The 18,235-nt window shown below is 43.5% G+C and overlaps 1 protein-coding gene across 1 annotated transcript in view; it reads right to left on the bottom strand.

Moving 5' to 3' along the window:
• Positions 1 to 17,769, bottom strand: part of KHDRBS1 (KH RNA binding domain containing, signal transduction associated 1) — a 28,953-nt gene extending 11,184 nt beyond the window's left edge. The window contains exons 1-3 of the mRNA XM_032246731.1: positions 17,090 to 17,769; positions 2,666 to 2,790; positions 1,460 to 1,576 (exon numbers count right to left, since the gene is read on the bottom strand). Coding sequence (XP_032102622.1) covers positions 1,460 to 1,576; positions 2,666 to 2,790; positions 17,090 to 17,471 — 624 coding nt within the window. The 5' untranslated portion in view covers positions 17,472 to 17,769. The remainder of the gene's footprint in view (positions 1 to 1,459; positions 1,577 to 2,665; positions 2,791 to 17,089) is intronic.
• Positions 17,770 to 18,235: the final 466 nt, after the last annotated feature.

Below are 18,235 nucleotides of genomic sequence, written 5' to 3'. Positions count from 1 at the left end.
GAATTAAAAAAAAAAAAAAAAAAAAGAAAAAAGAAAAACAGGAAAGTTAAAGTAAAACAAGAGGCCAGGTGCAGTGGCTCACATCTGTAATCCCAGCACTTTGGGATCATGAAGTCAGGAGTTTGAGACCAGCCTGACCAACATGGTAAAACCCCATCTCTACTAAAAATACAAAAATTAGCCGGGTGTGGTGGGTGTGGTGGCGTGTGCTTATAATCCCAGATACTCAGGAGGCTGAGGCAGAACAATTGCTTGAACCCAGGGGGCGGAGGTTGCAGTGAACCGAGATTGTACCACTTCACTACAGCTGGGGCAACAGAGCAAGACTCTGTCTCGAAAAACAAACAAACAAAAAAAGAGTAAAACAAGCTCTGAAAGTAAAGTAAGCTGTGAAGAACAGTAATTTGCACAACCTGCTAAACGTGCACGTGGTCTGCTGCTAACAGTTAATTGTGGTCTTAAATCACTGAGATATCCACTGGAGCTCTTATTAAAAGCATAAAGAAGAAAAACTTAACTCTAGTCTCTATTAAGATAATAGCTGTTTGCCAAGCGTTTGTTTTTAAATCTCGGGTAGAGCTGTTAATCACCACCAGCTCTGCTTATCTGCTTATATGGTCTGGGGAGTGTTAAGGGAAGAAAGAAGTCAGGATAGAGAGAATAAAAGCTCATGTAAATCTCATTAGCTAGAACAACATACTTCAGCCCTAACTATATTCATCTAGTTAGGAACAGCTTGAGAAAACAAAACACATGTCCATTAGGCTATATAAAAGGAGGATTGAAAGAACAGGTTTTCGGACTGTAGCAGGTGTATTTCATCTAATAAGGTGACCCCAGAAGGCTAAGACTATTCTGTTTTGGTGGGAAGTTTCTTGGCATTTACATAGTACACAGCATATGTGGCCATGGCATGGGAAAAAAAAAAGACACATTAGATTCTGTAGTCAGGATTACTCATGGTTTCTTTTGGAATACATTCTTTTAGTGAGCCTCACATTCCAGCTGGCTATAAAACAAACAAAACCAACTAATCCTCAAACTCATCTGCTCTCACAACACTATTGTTCTCACTTTTCCAGGTTACAAGAAAGGGGGTGTGCTGTTTGCATTTTAGTGTCTTTTGTCTGCTTAGACTAAGTTTTAGTATATCCAGCTCCCCTTTGAAGTTTTGAAGTTCTCACAGACAATCCTACCAATGTGCAAGATGCTACTGCTGTTTCCATTACTATGCAGTCAAAAGTCCAAAAGAAAACTATCGCTAGGGCACACCTAGGCTCTTCCCGGGTTGCCAAGCAAGTAAATTAACTTGGAGTACAATCTCTTGCATCCAACTCAAACTTAAAGGAGCTACGTTCTGTACATATGACAAAATTCTTGCTTCCATAGGCATCCATACTGGATTCTGGGCAAGTAGAAGGCATTAGGATGTCCTCTTGCCTCACTAATGTGAGCTTACCTTGGCTTTGTCTCTCATTGAGCCCTTTCCCAACACAGAGATCTTTGCACCAGTCTCTTCCTGCAGTCTTTTGATTGTATTCCCTTGCGGTCCAAGAATCTTCCCCACAAAATTGAACTGACAAAAAATAAAGGATTTCTAAATATACTTGCTACTATATAAAAACATTTCCACATAAATTACCTCATTTGATTTTAAACAACCCTGCAAAGGTCGAGTATTATCATTCCCATTTTACTGAAGGACACTGGAGCCATATTAATAAAGCTATTAGCTTAAGGTTATGAAACTAGAAAGTGGCAGTTTCTAGATTTGAATTTGGATTTTCTGATGTATTCTGGCACTCTTCCATACTACACTAATACTTTTACTATTTTATTTTTTACTTTATTTTGAGACAGGCTCTCACTCTGTTGCCCAGATCAAAGTATAATGACACAATCATGGCTCACTGCAGCCCTGACTTCCTGGGCTCAAGGGATCCTCCTGCTTCAGCCTCCCAAGTTGCTGGGACTACAGGTACATACCACCACACCAGGCTAATTTTTATATTTTTTGTAGAGATGAGGTTTCACTATGTTGCTCAAGCTGTAACTGAACTTCTGGGCTCAAGTGATCTGCCTGTATTGGTCTCCCAAAGTGCTGGCATTACAGGCATGAGCCACTGTGCCTGGCCTAGCACTTAACATACATAAACATTTTTAAGGCAGTGACCTCAGAAGGGACTATAGCACCCCCCTTTGATAGCACGCTTGATAAACTAAATGTAACTAATTGCTTTCCTTAAAAAGGGAAGAAAAAAAGCATTTACTTCAAAGTAAACTTTTAGTAAGAAACAAAATTAACTTCATCCATTGAGGATTTGTGTTATATTTCCTTTTATTTAGACTTCAGATTAGTCTTTTGACAGAGAGCAACTCTTCAGGTTTTAATTTTTTTCTTTGAACTTGGAACCTGAACAATCATTTGAGAAGTAAACTTTTTGATAATAAAAAGATGATAATATTTCCTTCCTGGCCACAGCTATGTTATTAGTTAAGGACTTAGATATTTCAATTGCCACAAACAGGTACTGCAACCATGAAAGAGAAGCTTCACAGGCTGAAGTTTCTAAAGCATCACAATCCCCAGGAGTCTTTATTATAGCCCATGACTCTATCATAACTATAAAGATAACTCAAAGATGCAAGGTACTCTCTGCCTTACCTTGGGATACTGCTTGACAGGTATCAGCACTCGTTCTTTCAGTTTCATGTTCTTATGAGAAAATAAATCCAAGTAATTCTCCTCCTCATCCTTTTTTGAGTCTCCTTTCTGAATCTTTTCAATTTCTGAATAGGAAAAACAATTTATTTTTGCTCTGGTAAATAAATGCAAATTTTGAAGTCTGTTTAAAGCACTAACATGGAGTACCATATAGTGAGGCCAAACAGTTTACATGAATGAGCCAATTTCAGAAAGAAACTAGCTGAAAGCACTAAAGTTATATGAGGTTGACTAGAAAACCCAAAGCCTGCATCTAATAAAAGCAGTGGGCTCTTCCACACTCACCTGAAGCCTTGACAATAGAGACATTTAAATGTTTCTTAAATCAATTTAACAAAATTAATTGGATAAGATGGGGAAAAAAAAAAAAGAAACAAAAAATCAAAATCTACATCAAGAAAAAGTATAATCTTACCTTGATGGAAAAAACAAGTCAATAATCTAAACATACAATGTATAATTCCATTAAATTCCACGGTGACATTTGTGCTCTAGATAGTATAAGGGTCTGAAAGACCTTGTTCTTACTCTGCGACTTACTAGTCGTGTGGCCTAAGACAAGCTAATAAAATAACATGTAGATATGCCTAATTAAAGCAAATTTTTCATGAAGTACCTAATATACAGTCACCATTATCTAGCCCAAATTCAGCCAATGCCTAAATGATACAAAAATTGCACCAGGTACTTTATTTGTTGCAACAGGGTTTCTCTCTTGTTGCCCAGGCTGGAGTGCAATGGCACGATCTCGGCTCACTGCAACCTCTGCCTCCTGGCTTCAAGTGACTCTCCTGCCTCAGCTTCCTGAGTAGCTGGGGCATGTGCCACCATGCCTGACTAATTTTGTATTTTTAATAGAAACAGGGTTTCTCCATGTTGGTCAGGCTGGTCTTGAACTTGCAGCCTCAGGTGATCCACCCACCTCAGCCTCCCAAAGTGCTGGGATTGCGGGCATGAGCCACTGTGCCTGGCCACCAGATACTTTTTTAAAAACTATTTTATTGAAGTATAACTGACATGTAAAAAGCTGTACATAATTAATGTATATAATGATGAGTTTGGAAATAAGTATACACCCAATGAAACCATCACCACCATCATGGCCACAGACATATCCATTGTCACCCAAAAGTACTTTCAATTCACAGGTTAAGACAGTTTCATTAGATAAAACCTTGGCATATAAAAAGATTTCTTATCATTAAGGAACTTCATTCACTGAGTGACTACAAGTGTTTGAGTGCTTCCTATGGCATGAAGAGGCAAATGAAGGGAGAACTATAATAGGTACGATCATTAACCACTGTGGAGGACTAACTACGACGGTGGCATCTATCTTGCAAAGCACAGGCACAGGAGATACAACAGAGCAAGTTAGACTGGTCTCTGTCTTCACTGTTTATATACTGGAGTTCCCAGACTATAGGGGTTGCAATGAAGTATACAGTTGAGTGCTATCACCGGAGTTCTAAGAGAGATGAGGGCAGAGTGCCCAAGGAAAGAGCAGCAACTGAAAGCTTATGTGGCCCACTGAGAATAGCTTAAAAAAAAAAAAAAAAAAGTTATACTCTTTAAAATCTTTGGAATATTCTAAACATCAGAGAATGTACTGTAACAGAACATTACATAGTATTCCCATACTATATTCCTATCTTCTATAATTTTAAGATAGTGGTTCTCAAAATTGTTCATTCATCAGAATCACCTAGAAGAGGGCTTACTACGGGCCCCAAACCCAGTGTGGGATTTGTGTTAAGAATTTGCATTTCCAACAAGTTCCCAGGTGATGTTGATATTGCTGGTCCAGAAACTATACTTTGAAAACCATTGGCTTCAGGTATCTCTGCTCACTGGAACCTCCGCCTCCCAGGCTCAAGTGATTCTCCTGCCTCAACTTTCCGAGTAGCTGGGACTACAGGTATGCACCATCACGGCTGGGTAATTTTTTTTTTTTTTTTTTTTTTTTTTTTTTTTTTTAGTAGAGATTGGGTTTCACCATGTTGGCCAGGCTGGTCTTGAACTCCTGACCTCAAGTGAGCCACCCGCCTTGGCCTCTCAAAGTGCTGGGATTACAGGTGTGAGCCACTGCACCAACCTAACAGTTTTTAAAATAAATGTTTTGAAAAAATGAAAAAAAAAAAAGTATTGAGAGGTACAACTGTGAAATATATAGATGAAGGAAAGTAACTTTGACTCTGACATGCTTTATAGAATTTAGAATTTCACATTGAAGGCTTGTTTGTTAAAAAGCCTAACTTCAGATGCTATACTATACCATGAACAGCACATACTCACTGGCTTTCTGATGATTAAAACTGCTGACGAATTGTAAATATCCTTAATTAAAACCTTTACTCCTATGAGAAAAGCTGTAAATGACAGTGCTCTTCACAATCCTATGTTTCACTGCCTCATATAGAAAACAAACATGACCTCACAATTAACGGACTAATGCTTCATTCAACACTACTTGTGAGGGTAACCCTAACCTTTACTGTTTGGGAGCAGATCCTGACTTCTACCCCTTTCCCCCTATTGCTATTATTAACTTCTTCTGATCACTCTTTTTGAGCCTACTGTACCTGACTACACTACTTTCTAAATTCTCAGACTGGTAAACTTAAGCACTCAATTCTCAAAGTCCTAGAAGAACAAAGATGTCACAATTCTAATCTGAGAACATCACCAAGGAACTTTTAAGAATTTGGAACAGGCTGGGAGCGGCGGCTCACATCTGTAATCCCAGCACTTTGGGGGGTCAAGGCAGGTGGATCACCTGCAGTTAGGAGTTTGAGACCAGCCTGGGCAACATGGTGAAACCCTATCTCTACTAAAAATATAAAAATTAGCCAGTCGTGGTGGTGGGCACCTGTAATCCCAGCTACGGGTAAGGCTGAAGCACATAAATCGCTTGAACCCAGGTAACGGAGGTTGCAGTGAGCTGAGGTTGTGCCATTGCACTCCAGCCTGGGCAACAGAGTAATACTCTGTCACACACACACACACACACACAAAAAGAATGTGAAACAAATTATATGCTTCGTTTTATCTATGTCGCTTTGTGCTTCCTAGGGCTACCATCTAGGTCAGACCTTTCAGCTTTATTTTATATCACTTTGCAGAAACCTTGGTCAGTGCAAGACTCAAAGTCTGTTAATCTGTTATACTCCTACAAGAGTGTTTATATGCAACGTAATGCACTCTGTGAATTTAAGGTCTTTAATTTTCTCTTTTTATTTCTTAAAGACCAGTGTGATAGTATAAGGTCTTTCTATAACATTGATTCTTCTATTTTTTGAACTAGTCAGATCTTAGAATCCTTTTGTCCAACTATTTCACAATTTTTTAAAGAACAGCAGTGGCCAGGCATGGTGGCTCACATCTGTAATCTCAGCATTTGGGGAAGCTAAGGCAGGAGGATCACTGGAGCCCAGGAGTTTGGGGCCAGGTTGAGCAACACAGTGAGACCCCTTCTCTACAAAAAATAACAAATTAGTCCAGCATGGTGGTATGTGTCTGTGGTCCCAGCTACTTGGGATACTGAGTCAGGAGGACTTGGGAGGCTGTAGTGAGCGATGATCATGCCACTGCACTCCAGCCTGGGTAACAGAGTAAGACCGTCCAAAAAAAGCAAAGCAAAGCATTTTTAGATAATTCAGAGAAGAATTATTTAAATAAAACAGAGTTGAAAAGATAAAGAGAATCAGAATTTTAACCTAGAAAGCAAAAGACTGGTTGGGCACAGTGACACATGTGCTTGCAATCCCAGTGCTTTGGGAGGCTGAGGCAGGATGATCCTTTTGGACCCAGAAGCTTGAGACCAGCCTCAGCAACATAGCGAGACCCTGTCTCTACCAAAAAAAGAAAATGCTGTGGGGAACAGGAGGGAAGGGGAGGGAGAAATGAGGGAGGGGAGAGGGGGAGGGAGAGAGAGGTGAAGGGAGGGAGAGGGAGGAGGGAGAAGGCAGGAGGGAAATGAAGGGAAGGAGATGGAGAAGAGAGAGGGAAGAAAAGCAAGCAAGCAGACTGAGAAGCTACTTGAGCTTTCAAGAAGGGCGGAGGGAGCCGGATGCTGCGGCTCATGACTATAATCCCAGCCCTTTGGGAGGCTGAGGTGGGTGGATCACCTGAGGTCAGGAGTTCGAGACCAGCCTGATCAATATGGTGAAACCCCGTATCTACTAAAAGTACAAAAATGAGCTGGGCATGGTGGTATGCACCTGAAGTCCCAACTACTGAGAAGGCTGAGGCAGGAGAACTGCTTGAACCCAGGAGGTGGAGATCACAGTGAGCTGAGATCACAACATTGCACTATAGCCTGGGTGACAAAGTGAGACTTCCTCTCAAAAAAAAAAAAAAAAAAAAAAGGTGGAGGGACTGAATTTATAGATATATGTATTTTTTATTGAGACAGGGTCTCACCTTGTCACCCAATCTGGAGTGACTGGAACAATCATGGCTCACTGCAGTCTCAACCTCCTGGGTTCAGGCAATCCTCCCACTTCAGCCCCACTCCCCAAGTAGCTGGGACCATAGGCGTGTGCCACCATGCCTGGCTAGTTCCTTTTTTTGTAGAGATGAGGTCTCCCTGTTTTCACCAGGCTGGTCTCGAACTCCTGGGCTCAAGCGATCCTTCCACTTCCGCCTCCCAAAGTGCTGGGATTATAGGCGTGACCTACTGTACCCAGCCCCCCCCCCTTTTTTTTTTTTTTTTTTTTTTTTTTAAGATGGGTTCTCTACTGCCCTGCTAAAGTACAGTGGCACCATCATAGTTCACTGCGGCCTTGAACTCCTGAGCTCAAGGGAACCACACACCTTAGCCTCTCCAGTAGCTAGGACCACAGGTGCGTGCCACCTTACCCAGCTGGGGCTAAATATTTATTTGATGCCTACTATATATCAGATAGTATAGAACTATTATTTCATTAATCTTCAAAAATAACTCAGTGAACTGAGTTACTTACACCTGAGGAAACGAAAACTCAAAGATGTTAAATAACTATCTCTAGGTCACAAAATTGTTAAAATAACAGAGTAAGAATTAAAATCCCAGGCCTGGCTGGGCACAGGGGCTCATGCCTATAATCCCAGCACTTTGGGAGGCCGAGGCGGGTGGATCACGAGGTCAAGAGATCGAGACCATCCTGGTCAACATGGTGAAACCCCGTCTCTACCAAAAATACAAAACATTAGCTGTGCATGGTGGCGTGTGCCTGTAGTCCCAGCTACTCAGGAGGCTGAGGCAGGAGAATTGCCTGAACCCAGGAGGCAGAGGTTGCGGTGAGCCGAGATCGGGCCATTGCACTCCAGCCTGGGTAACAAGAGCAAAACTCCGTCTCAAAAAAAATAAATAAATAAAAATAAAATAAACAAACAAATAAATAACATTAACTCAGTACGGTGGTATATACCTGTTGTCCCAGTTATTAGAGAGGCTGAGGCAGAAAGATCACTTGAGCCCAGGAGATGAAGGCTGTGGTGAGCTATAATGGCGTCACTGCACTCCAGCCTCGGTGACAGAGAGGCCCTGGCTCTAAAAAAAATTTAAATCAAAAAAAAAAAAAAATAAAAAAAAAACCAACCACAAAAAAAACCGTAATCCCCAAAACCTAGCCTTCAGGCCTTTTCTTTAAGAAACTTTTCCAACTCTGTCGCCCAGGCTGGACAGCAGTGGTGCCATCTCAGCTCACTGCAACCTCTACCTCCTGGGTTCAAGCAATTCTCCCTGCCTTAGCCTCTGGAGTAGCTGGGATTACTGCCACCATGTCCGGCTTGGCTAATTTTTTATTTTTAGTAGAGACAGGGTTTCACAATGTTGGCCAGGCTGGTCTTGAACTCCTCATCTCAGGTGATCTGCCCACCTTGGCCTCCCAAAGTGCTGGGATTAGCTGGGATTACAGGTGTGAGCCCCTGTGCCAGGCCTTTAACTTCTAATTTCATGCTTTTACTATTGCCTCTTGATGGATGTGTGTCTGTGGGAAGCACACTTTACACAAGGAAGAGCTGATTTTTATGAAATTTGGAAAGTACAATTTATACCCTCAGACTCTGGCATACGGCCTAAAGGTAATGAAAGGCCTTTATGGGCGTCTCAGATGTTCAGTTCCGTGATCTTTCCTTCTTCTTTTTTTCTTTTAATAATTTTTTTTTCTTCATTATAGACGAGGTTTCACCATGTTGGTCAGGCTGGTCTTGAACTCCCGACCTCATGTGATCCGCCCGCCTTGGCCTCCAAAGTGCTTGGATTACAGGCGTGAGCCACCATGCCCGGCTCCTTCTTTTTCTTTTTCAACCTGTATTTCTCTCCTTGTCCTTGCTTTCCCTGGAGAGCTAGAGTAGACTGAAACAGGAAGAAAAAAAAATCGAGGAGCTTCCTAAAAATGGCTTAACCTCAGACAGAAGTACTTTCTAGACAACCCTTTTGGAACTGACTCCTTTAAATAATCTTTGCTTGGGTCTCTGGAGATCCTGGATGTCCCAAGAGCCAAAGAAAACAAAGCTGAGGTATAAACAACACAAGAGATGACCCATTTGTTTCCTGGCCAGACACTTAGAATAATCATATCTTATATCCAATGCCTTCTGTGTGTCAGGAATTTTGTATTAATCATTTCACTTTGTCTTTGTAACCACTATTATCTTCATTCGACAGATGAAGAAACCTGGGCTCAGAAAAGTTATATAACTTGTCCAAGATCTCAAAACTAATTAGTGACGTAGCAGATATTTAAACCCAAGTCACTACTTATACCAAAGAGAGTAAATTCAATTAACCTTTTGACAGTTCCTTCATCTTTTACTATAACTTAACCTTCCCCACCCCCTACTTTTTTTTCTTTTGTAGATTGTATCCCAACCAGATTATAAGCTTCCATATTTCTTAATATGTCTTAGAGGAAAAAACATGGGTTTTGAAGCTAGAAAAAATGGGTCTGATTCCCAGCCCTCCTATATGCTTGGTATACGACTTCAGGGGCTCAATTTTTACATTCCAGGACAGTAGAAAACTCTGTCATATTGACTATGGTCTCCCAAATCTTTTTCTTAGTACACAATTTAGAGCGTAGAGCTTTTCATCTTTGAAAAAAATTTTTTTAATGTTAAGGCAATTGTAGATTTATATGTAGTCGTAAGAAATAACAGCGATCCTGTATACTTCACCCAGTTTTCCCCGTAACATCTTGCATATCTGTATCACAATCAGAAAATTAACATTAAAAGAAATAAGAAAATTTGTTGTACAGTCCAAAAAATGCAGAATTGACAATTCGTTGACTTTATTCAGATTTTACCAGCTTTAGATGCCCTTATTTGTTTGCTTAGTTCTATGCAATTTAATCAGATTCATGTGACCACCACAGTCAAGATACAGAACAATTCCATCATGAGGATCCTTACCTTACCCTCTGATAGCCAGTCACCTTCTTCCCTCATCCCTCACCATTGGCAACCATCAACCTGTTCTTCATCTCCACTATTGTTTCTTCAAGAATGTCATATTAATGAAATCATATAGTATATAACCTTTTGAGATTAGCTTTTTTCACTCAGCTTAATTCTCTTGTGATCAATCAAGTTGCTGCATTTATCAACAGTTCATTTTTTTAAACTACAGAGTACTGTTCCATGGTATGGGTGTGCCAGTTTATTTGCCTATTGGAGGCATTTGGTCTGTTTCCAGTTTTTGGCCATTATGAATAAAGCTGCTGTGAACACTCATGTACAGGTTTTGTGTTGACCTGAGTTTTAATTTCCCTGAAACACCCAAGAATGCAACTGATGAACTGAATGGTAAGCACAATTATTTATTTTTTTGAGACAGGGTGTCACTATTGCCCAGGCTAGAGTGCAGTTGTACGATATCAGCTCAGGGCAGCCTTTATCTCCTGGGTTCAGGTAATTCTTCCACCTCAGCCCAAGACCAATCTCCTGAGCTCTAGCGATCCTTCTGCCTTAGGCTCTGGAGTAGCTGGGACTATAGGTGTACACTGCCATTCTCAGCTAATTTTTAAACTTCTGTAGAGACAAGATCTCACTAGGGCTGAAGCAATCCTTCCACCTTGGCCTCCCAAAGTTCTGGGATTACAGTCATGAGGCACCAAGCCCAGCCAATAAGCACATTTAGTTTTGTAAAACAAAAGCAAAAACCTTCATTATCACAGAAAAATGCATACTTAATGATATTCTGCTTAATCTTGCTAGGCTTTGTTTTATAGAAATAGTATTATACTGTAGTCTTATGGGACGTACTTTCTTCTTATAACATTAGTTTTCGAGATTTCTCCATGTTGTTGCCTGTAGCTGTAGATTATCCATTTTCACTGTTATATAAATCTTTTCTTTTTTTTTTTTGAGACAGAGCTTCACTTGTTGCCCAGGCTGGAGTGCAATGGTTCGATCTAGGCTCACTGCAACCTCTGCCTCCTGGGTTCCAGCAATTCTCTTGCCCCAGCCTCCCAAGTAGCCGAGATTACAGGCACCAACCACCACGTCCAGCTGATTTTTGTATTTTTAGTAGAGACAGGGTTTTGTCATGTTGGTCAGGCTGGTCTCGAACTCCTGACCTCAGGTGATCCACCTGCCTCAGCCTCCCAAAATGCTAGTATTACAGGTGTGAGCCACCGCGCCCAGCCAAATATTTTCTGTTGTAAATCTATCACATTATCCAATGGATGGTGAAACAAGTTGCAACATTTTGTAAACATGGCACACCATTTTACGAGTCAGATGCTCATATGCAAGTTTCTTTGAGCACATTCCTAGGAAAGGTGTTGCTGAGTTTTAAGGAATCTGAATGTTCAGCTTTCAGATGAAATACCAAACTGTTATCCAAAAGGTGATTGTATAATTCACACTTCCAGCGGCAATGTGTAACAATTCCTTCTAATTCATATTCTCTCAAGCCCTACTTCTTGACTCAATTTTTGTCAAGGTACCACGTTTGCATTGTTTTCCCCCCTCTAAAAAAAATGTTTTTTTACATGACTTAAACTTTTAGCTACTTTATATTCAACTTGTCAAGTTGCAAAAATAAATCCAGCTGGAAATAGTTTGGAAAATGCACAAGTCCAGCAGGTTAAGAGTACTGTTCTCTTTATAATGTTAGTTTCCCCTCCCCTGCAAGGACAGGCATAAGATAGCCAGGAGGACAAACACAGTGACTATAAAATGAGTAGCATACCTCATGGTACATGTTACATGCTCTACAAAGGTTAAATATAGTTATTGTTGCTTATGATTACTCACATACATTTTGAATTAATTTTTATTGCTTATCCCAAGGCATTTTATGTTATTCTAAGAATGAGGGGCCAGGAGCAGCCACAAAATGAATGAGGTAATTTTGCCAATTCTTTTCTAACTGGCTATACTGCTTGCCTATCAGAAACCTAGCAATTTGAATACCTTTTTTTTCTTTTTCTTTTTTTTTTTAGAGACAGGGTTTCACTATGTTGGTCAGGCTAGTCTCGAACTCCTGACCTCAGGTGATCCACCTGCCTCAGCCTCCCAAAGTGCTGGGATTACAGGCATGAGCCACTGTGCCCAGTTTTTTTGAGATGGAGTTTTGCTCTGGTTGCCCAAGCTAGAGTGCGATGGCACGATCTTGGCTCACTGCAACCTCCGCCTTCCTGGTTCAAACAATTCTCCTGCCTCAGCCTCCAAGAGTAGCTGGGATTACAGGCATGCACCACCATGTGCAGCTTATTTTGTATTTTTAGTAGAGACAGGGCTTCACCATGTTGGTCAGGCTGGTCTTGAACTCCCAACCTCAGGCGATCCATCCACTTCGGCCTCCCAAAGTGCTGGGATTACAGGTGTGGGCCACTGTGCCCGGCCAATTTGTACATTTTTATCTCAATCAGACACACCCCTGAAGACTTTCCTAGGTGAACAATCATGATGTTGCAAATGTGACACACTTTGTGCCTTTTTTTCCTAATATTTATATTTCATGGAATTTCTAGGTTTTTTTTTTTTCTTTTTTGGATCTTTCTCTCTGGAGATAGTTTCCAGTCTTTTTTTTTTGGGGGGGGGAGGGGGCAAAGTCTCACTGTTGCCTAGGCTGGAGTGCAGTGACATAATATCGGCTCACTGCAGCTTCCACCTCCCAGGTTCCAGCAATTTCTCCTGCCTCAACCTCCCAGGTAGCTAGGATTACAGGCAGGTGCCATTATGCCCAGCTAAGTTTTGTATTTTTAGTAGAGACAGGGTTTCGCCATGTTGGCCTGGCTGGTTTCGAAGTCCTGAACTCAAATGATCCGCCCATCTCGGACTCCCAAAGTGCTAGGATTACAGGCATGAGCCACCATGCCTGGCCTTACTTTCCAGTTTTAATAGCAGGTTTTGCTAGCCCTGTAGAATGAACTGGGAAGGTCTTGATATATTTCTATAGAACACTGTAAATAAAGGAATTAACTATTTTTAAGTTTCAACAGAATTTGTAAAACATTCTCCACTGTATGCTTCTGAAGGATGGATTTCTGAGTGTCCTTTCAAGATCTTTTGCAGACTGCTAATCTATTGAAAATGTTTATTCTTGAGTAATTTATACTAACTTATATTTTCTTTTTTCTTTTCTTTTTTTTTTTTGAGACGGAGTTTCACTCATGTTACCCAGGCCGGAGTGCAATGGTGCGATCTCGGCTCACCGCAACCTCCGCCTCCTGGGTTCAGGCAATTCTCCTGCCTCAGCCTCCTGAGTAGCTGGGATTACAGGCATGCACCACCATGCCCAGCTAATGTTTTGTATTTTTAGTAGAGACGGGGTTTCACCATGTTGACCAGGATGGTCTTGAGCTCTTGACTTCGTGATCCACCCGCCTCGGCCTCCCAAAGTGCTGGGATTACAGGCTTGAGCCACCGCGCCCGGCCCTAACTTATATTTTCTTAACTGTAGAAAGCAGAAAAAGAACACTGACATATATAACAGTATTTTACTTAGTATATATTAACACAATAAGGTAAATTATTTCTCTTCCAAACATGGATGATTGAATCCTTATGTCTGCAAATACATTCAATTACATTCAATTCAAATACATTCAATTGTGAACACACCTGAATATCAATCTGGCTAATATAGAAATCTATATTCAAAATCTTTATCCCTCAAAATTTTGTCATTTTTCTTTTCTTTCTTTCTTTTTTTTTTTTTTGAGATGGAGTCTTGCTTCTTTGCCCAGGCTGGAGTACAATGGCGTGATCTTGGCTTACTGGAACCTCCGCCTCCCAGGTTCAAGTGATTCTCCTGCCTCAGCCTCCCCAGTATGTGGGATTACAGGCATGTGTCACCACGCCTGCCTAATTTTTGTATTTTTAATAGAGACGGGGTTTCACCATGTGGACCAGGCTGGTCTCAAACTCCCAACCTCAAGTGATCTGCCTGCCTCAGCCTCCCAAAGCGTCAGGATTACAGGCGTGAGCCACCGTGCCCCCTGTCATCATTTTTTCATCACTTCCATCTTCAATGAAGACAAATATATATTCTTTCATGAAATATTTAGGAGGAGGCCACTCTGCGCAGCACTCTTCAAGGCACCGAAGATACAGCGGTGAACAAAGCAGACAAAAGATTCCTGCGCTCTGGTGGAGCTGACATTCTAGCCATGAAGGAGAATGGGTGATCAACAAACAAATACTGTACATAATGACAATATATAGTGCAACAGACGCTGATTAAGTGCAAAGTAAAGTGAACCCAGGAAAGGAAGAGGGGAGCTGTGTGGGTGGTATAGGAAGAGTGCTCAGGGTCTTATGGTACTTTATGGGGAATGGGCAAGTTACAGTTCTAAGCAGTAGACTCTGCTCTCTGGTTTCCTTCTTCTGTATCTCATCATCTTCACCACCCTGTTAACACTGTGATACTTTCAGACTTTTCTTTTTTGTCACCTATTATTCCAGATGGACTTTAATATTTTGTCCAAATATAGCTAATTTTTAAAGTACAATTTGCAGCAGGCACTATGGTGAGGGAAATGGGGAGGTATGTAGACTGACCAAAAAATCCTGGTTATGCTGCTTACTAATTTTGTTATCTTAGGCAAATTATTAATCTCTGGGTGCCTTGGTTTCCTCATCTGTAAAAATGAGAATAAAAGCAAAAATTCTCATTTCATTTCATTCTAAAGGTTAAATATTTAATGTAAAGTGCTCAGATGCCAAACATTAAAGTTTAGCTATATTTTTCTTCCATGTTTTTATTTTATTTTATTTTTTTGAGATAGGGTTTCACTTTCGTTGCCCAGGTGCTGTGCAATGGCAAGATCTGGGCTCACTGCAACCTCCGTTTCCCTGGTTCAAGTGATTCTCTTGCCTCAGCCTCCCAACTAGCTGGGATTACAGGTGTGTGTCACCATGCCTGGTTAATTTTGTATTTTTAATTTTTAATAGAGACGGGGTTTCACCATGTTGGTCAGGTTGGTCTGAAACTTCTGACCTCAAGTGATCCACTCTCCTCAGCCTCCCAAAGTAAGCTACCGGCGCTTGGCCCTTCCATATGTTCTTACCAGAGCTTAAATGTTACTATTCTATCTTATCAAAGTCTCACTTCTTCACAGTGGGTTGTGACTTCGCTGCAATTCCTTTGCAAGATAATTCGGAAATACCTTAAAAGCCAAGCTCTGGCAGGGCACGGTGGCTCACGCCTGTAATCCCAGCACTTTGGGAGGCCAAAGCGGGCGAATCATCTGAGGTTAGGCGTTCGAGACCAGGGTGAGCAAGAGGTCAAACTCCGTGTCTACTAAAAATATAAAAACTAGTCAGGCTTGGTGGCACTCGCCTGTAATCCCAGCTACTCAGGAGTCTGAGGCAGGGGAATCGCTTGAACCCGGGAGGTGGAGGCTACAGTGAGGTGAGTTCGCGCCACTACATTCCAGCCTGGGTGAAAGTGAGACTCTGTCTCAGAAAAAATAAAAAGCCAGGCTCAATATATATTAACACTTACCAATGCTACAAAGAATCCATACATCCCGATTTCATTCTTTCAATGAACCAACATTACCTCAATCACACTTCCCAATTTGTTTGGTTTAAAGAAAAAAAAAATACATCCAGAAAGCCGAAGTTAAAAATAAAGAGCGCTCTCTTAGTTCAGCAGTGAGGGGAGACTGAAAATTACAGGGAACTTTTAAGGATCAACAGTTTTTGACAGTTATCTTAAAAAAGCATAAAAGATGAACACCACATTGATAAAGAGCCCTTAACTTACAGTGTTGGGAGACAGAGAACAAAGGGAAGGAGGTAATATTTTCGTAACGAATTGTTCATTATATTAACCTTGCCAAAGAGTCCAACTACTCATTCAGTGTCGAATGATGGGAATTTTTACTTGCTTACTAAAATTTAGGAATCATAAGAAATATTTATTAAAATAATGTTTTAACTAGAAGTGGAGGTCAGACAGCTTTAGGGAAAAATCAGGGCGACTAGGTGATTGGCCAAGGCTGATCAGAAAAAGAGCGCTAATCCACAGAACAAAGACTCATTTCTTTTTCACTACTGTACTGAATAAAAAATGTAAAACAAAGCAACAAAAAGACCAAGACTTTCAGTACAAGCATCATGCAACTTCTCTCAATTTCTGTCCATCTCGTTGGGGAACGTCATGTGAACTACGCGGCAGTCCCTATCGTCCCATTTCAATGTCTCTGGGGTTATTTCACTCCTTCTTCAATGATGGTGAACCCACGGTGTAAAACGAAAGACAACCTTCAAGCTCAGTATAGCAATTCTTATTTTATCAGCCTTAGTCGGAAATCTGATTCGAAAACCTCAAGCTCCGATCCCCATAAATCGCTCCTTCCTCCCAGCAACTTAAGCTGCGGTTACCGCTAAGTCCGGCTCGGCCCCAGAGACAGCGACGCGCTGGACAGGGCATTCCAGCCTCACCCCACCCCACCTCGGCCTTTCCTCCCACGGCCCCTCCCCGCTCTGGGTGTCTTCACCTCCCACACCTCGGTCGAGGCGCTCATTGCCACCCGCGATCACAAAGGCTTCCCCTTCGGGGAAAGGGGGAGATACAGGTTCATTTCTGGAAGAATCTGCGCGCTCGGAGCGCGGGGCAGCCGCAGGAGGAGGGAGGAGAGAAGAGTCGGGAAAGGGGCGGGGAGCTCAGCACTATCCATCAAGATGTTAGCGCTAGGAGATCGCAAAGTCGCCTTCGGGCCTGCACCGCAGCCTAGAAATTCTCCCTCGCACTCCGGACTGAGGTGGGAATGTGGACTCCAGGGTCCCAATGATGAGGATGAGACCGGAGCTCCCGACTGCCTCGGTCCCGAGGGGGCGGGAAGCGAGAGGAACAAAGCCAGGGCCATTCATGCCCTGGGATGGCCGGGCGACCCAGAGGGACCCGGGAGGCCCCCTTACCTGCCGTCAGCAGCTGCATGGCGTGAGTGAAGGACGGGTCGAGTGAGTCCTTCTCGGCCATGAGTTCGGGCAGGTACTTGTTCTCCGGCTCCATCTTGACCGAGGCTGTGGCTGAAGGGGGCAGCAGCGGGGTCGGAGCTGGCCCGCCCACTGTCGCGTCGGGACCCGTGGCCGAAGGCGGCAGCAGCGGTGGCGGCTGCGTGGCGGGCGAGGCGCGGGCGCCCCCGCGGGATCCCCCTCCGCCTCCCCGGGACCGGTGAGGCAGCGGCGGCTGCCGAGACGGCGTCTGACGCACCGAGGGGTGGGCACCTGAGGGGTCCATGGAGCCGCTGCGGCCCGAGGACCGGCTCATGCGCGCGGCGGGGTCGTCCCGGCGCTGCATCGGTGAGGATGTGCGATCGAAGGAGTGAGAAAGCGACGCGGTAGCGGCGGAGGCCCGGGCGGCGGTTGGCGGGGGTGGGTGAGCGGGAGCGGCAGCGACCGAAGCCGACCCTAGCGACCCAGCGAGAGAGAGCACCGGAAATGAGGCGGCGCGCGTGCGCAGCCAGTCATCGGCACCGCCCTTGGGTTTCTCCGCGGAGAACAAAGTCCCCAGTCCAGCCACGGCGCCTGCGCACCACCGCGGCGTCCGAAGAAGTCGCCTCCCGACTCCGGCTTTCCCTCCGCGCCCGCCAGGCCAGAACTTGGCGCGCATGCGCGGGAGGCTGCCGGCTCCTTACGTTTCCTTTTCCACGTGACTCGGCGCTAGCGGGACACGTGGGTCCTCCCCCTTCTGGTCCAGTGGGCGGAGGGGGCGGGGGCTGTGGAATGTCTTTGTCTGCGCGCGGGCTCGCGGAGTGTGGGGCGGGAGACCTGTTACTCGCGAGGCCACGCCCTCTCCAACGGCCGAACAGCAGGGAGATAGTGCGCAGTGGAGTGGGGTGGGGGGGGGGGGGGAGGGGAGTAGTATGGGGGCGGTCACTGAAGTGAGAAACTAAAAGGAGACTGCTGTGGGGGACCCGGAAAGGGAAGGGAGAGAGAATTGAGGCTGCCTAGGGAGGAAGAGAGGAGGGGGAGAGACAGAGACTGCATAGGGAGAAAGGAAGACTAAGAGAGAGTCTGATGCCGAAATAGCGGGGGAGATGGGGAAGGGAAAGCTGGAGGGAG

This window comes from Sapajus apella, unplaced genomic scaffold, assembly GCF_009761245.1.
Source record: "Sapajus apella isolate SASKATOON/1434 unplaced genomic scaffold, GSC_monkey_1.0 scaffold62, whole genome shotgun sequence".
In the NCBI taxonomy this organism is placed as follows: Eukaryota; Metazoa; Chordata; class Mammalia; order Primates; family Cebidae; genus Sapajus; species Sapajus apella.
Note: the sequence above shows the minus strand (reverse complement) of the source record. Positions and strands in the feature narration are given on the sequence as shown.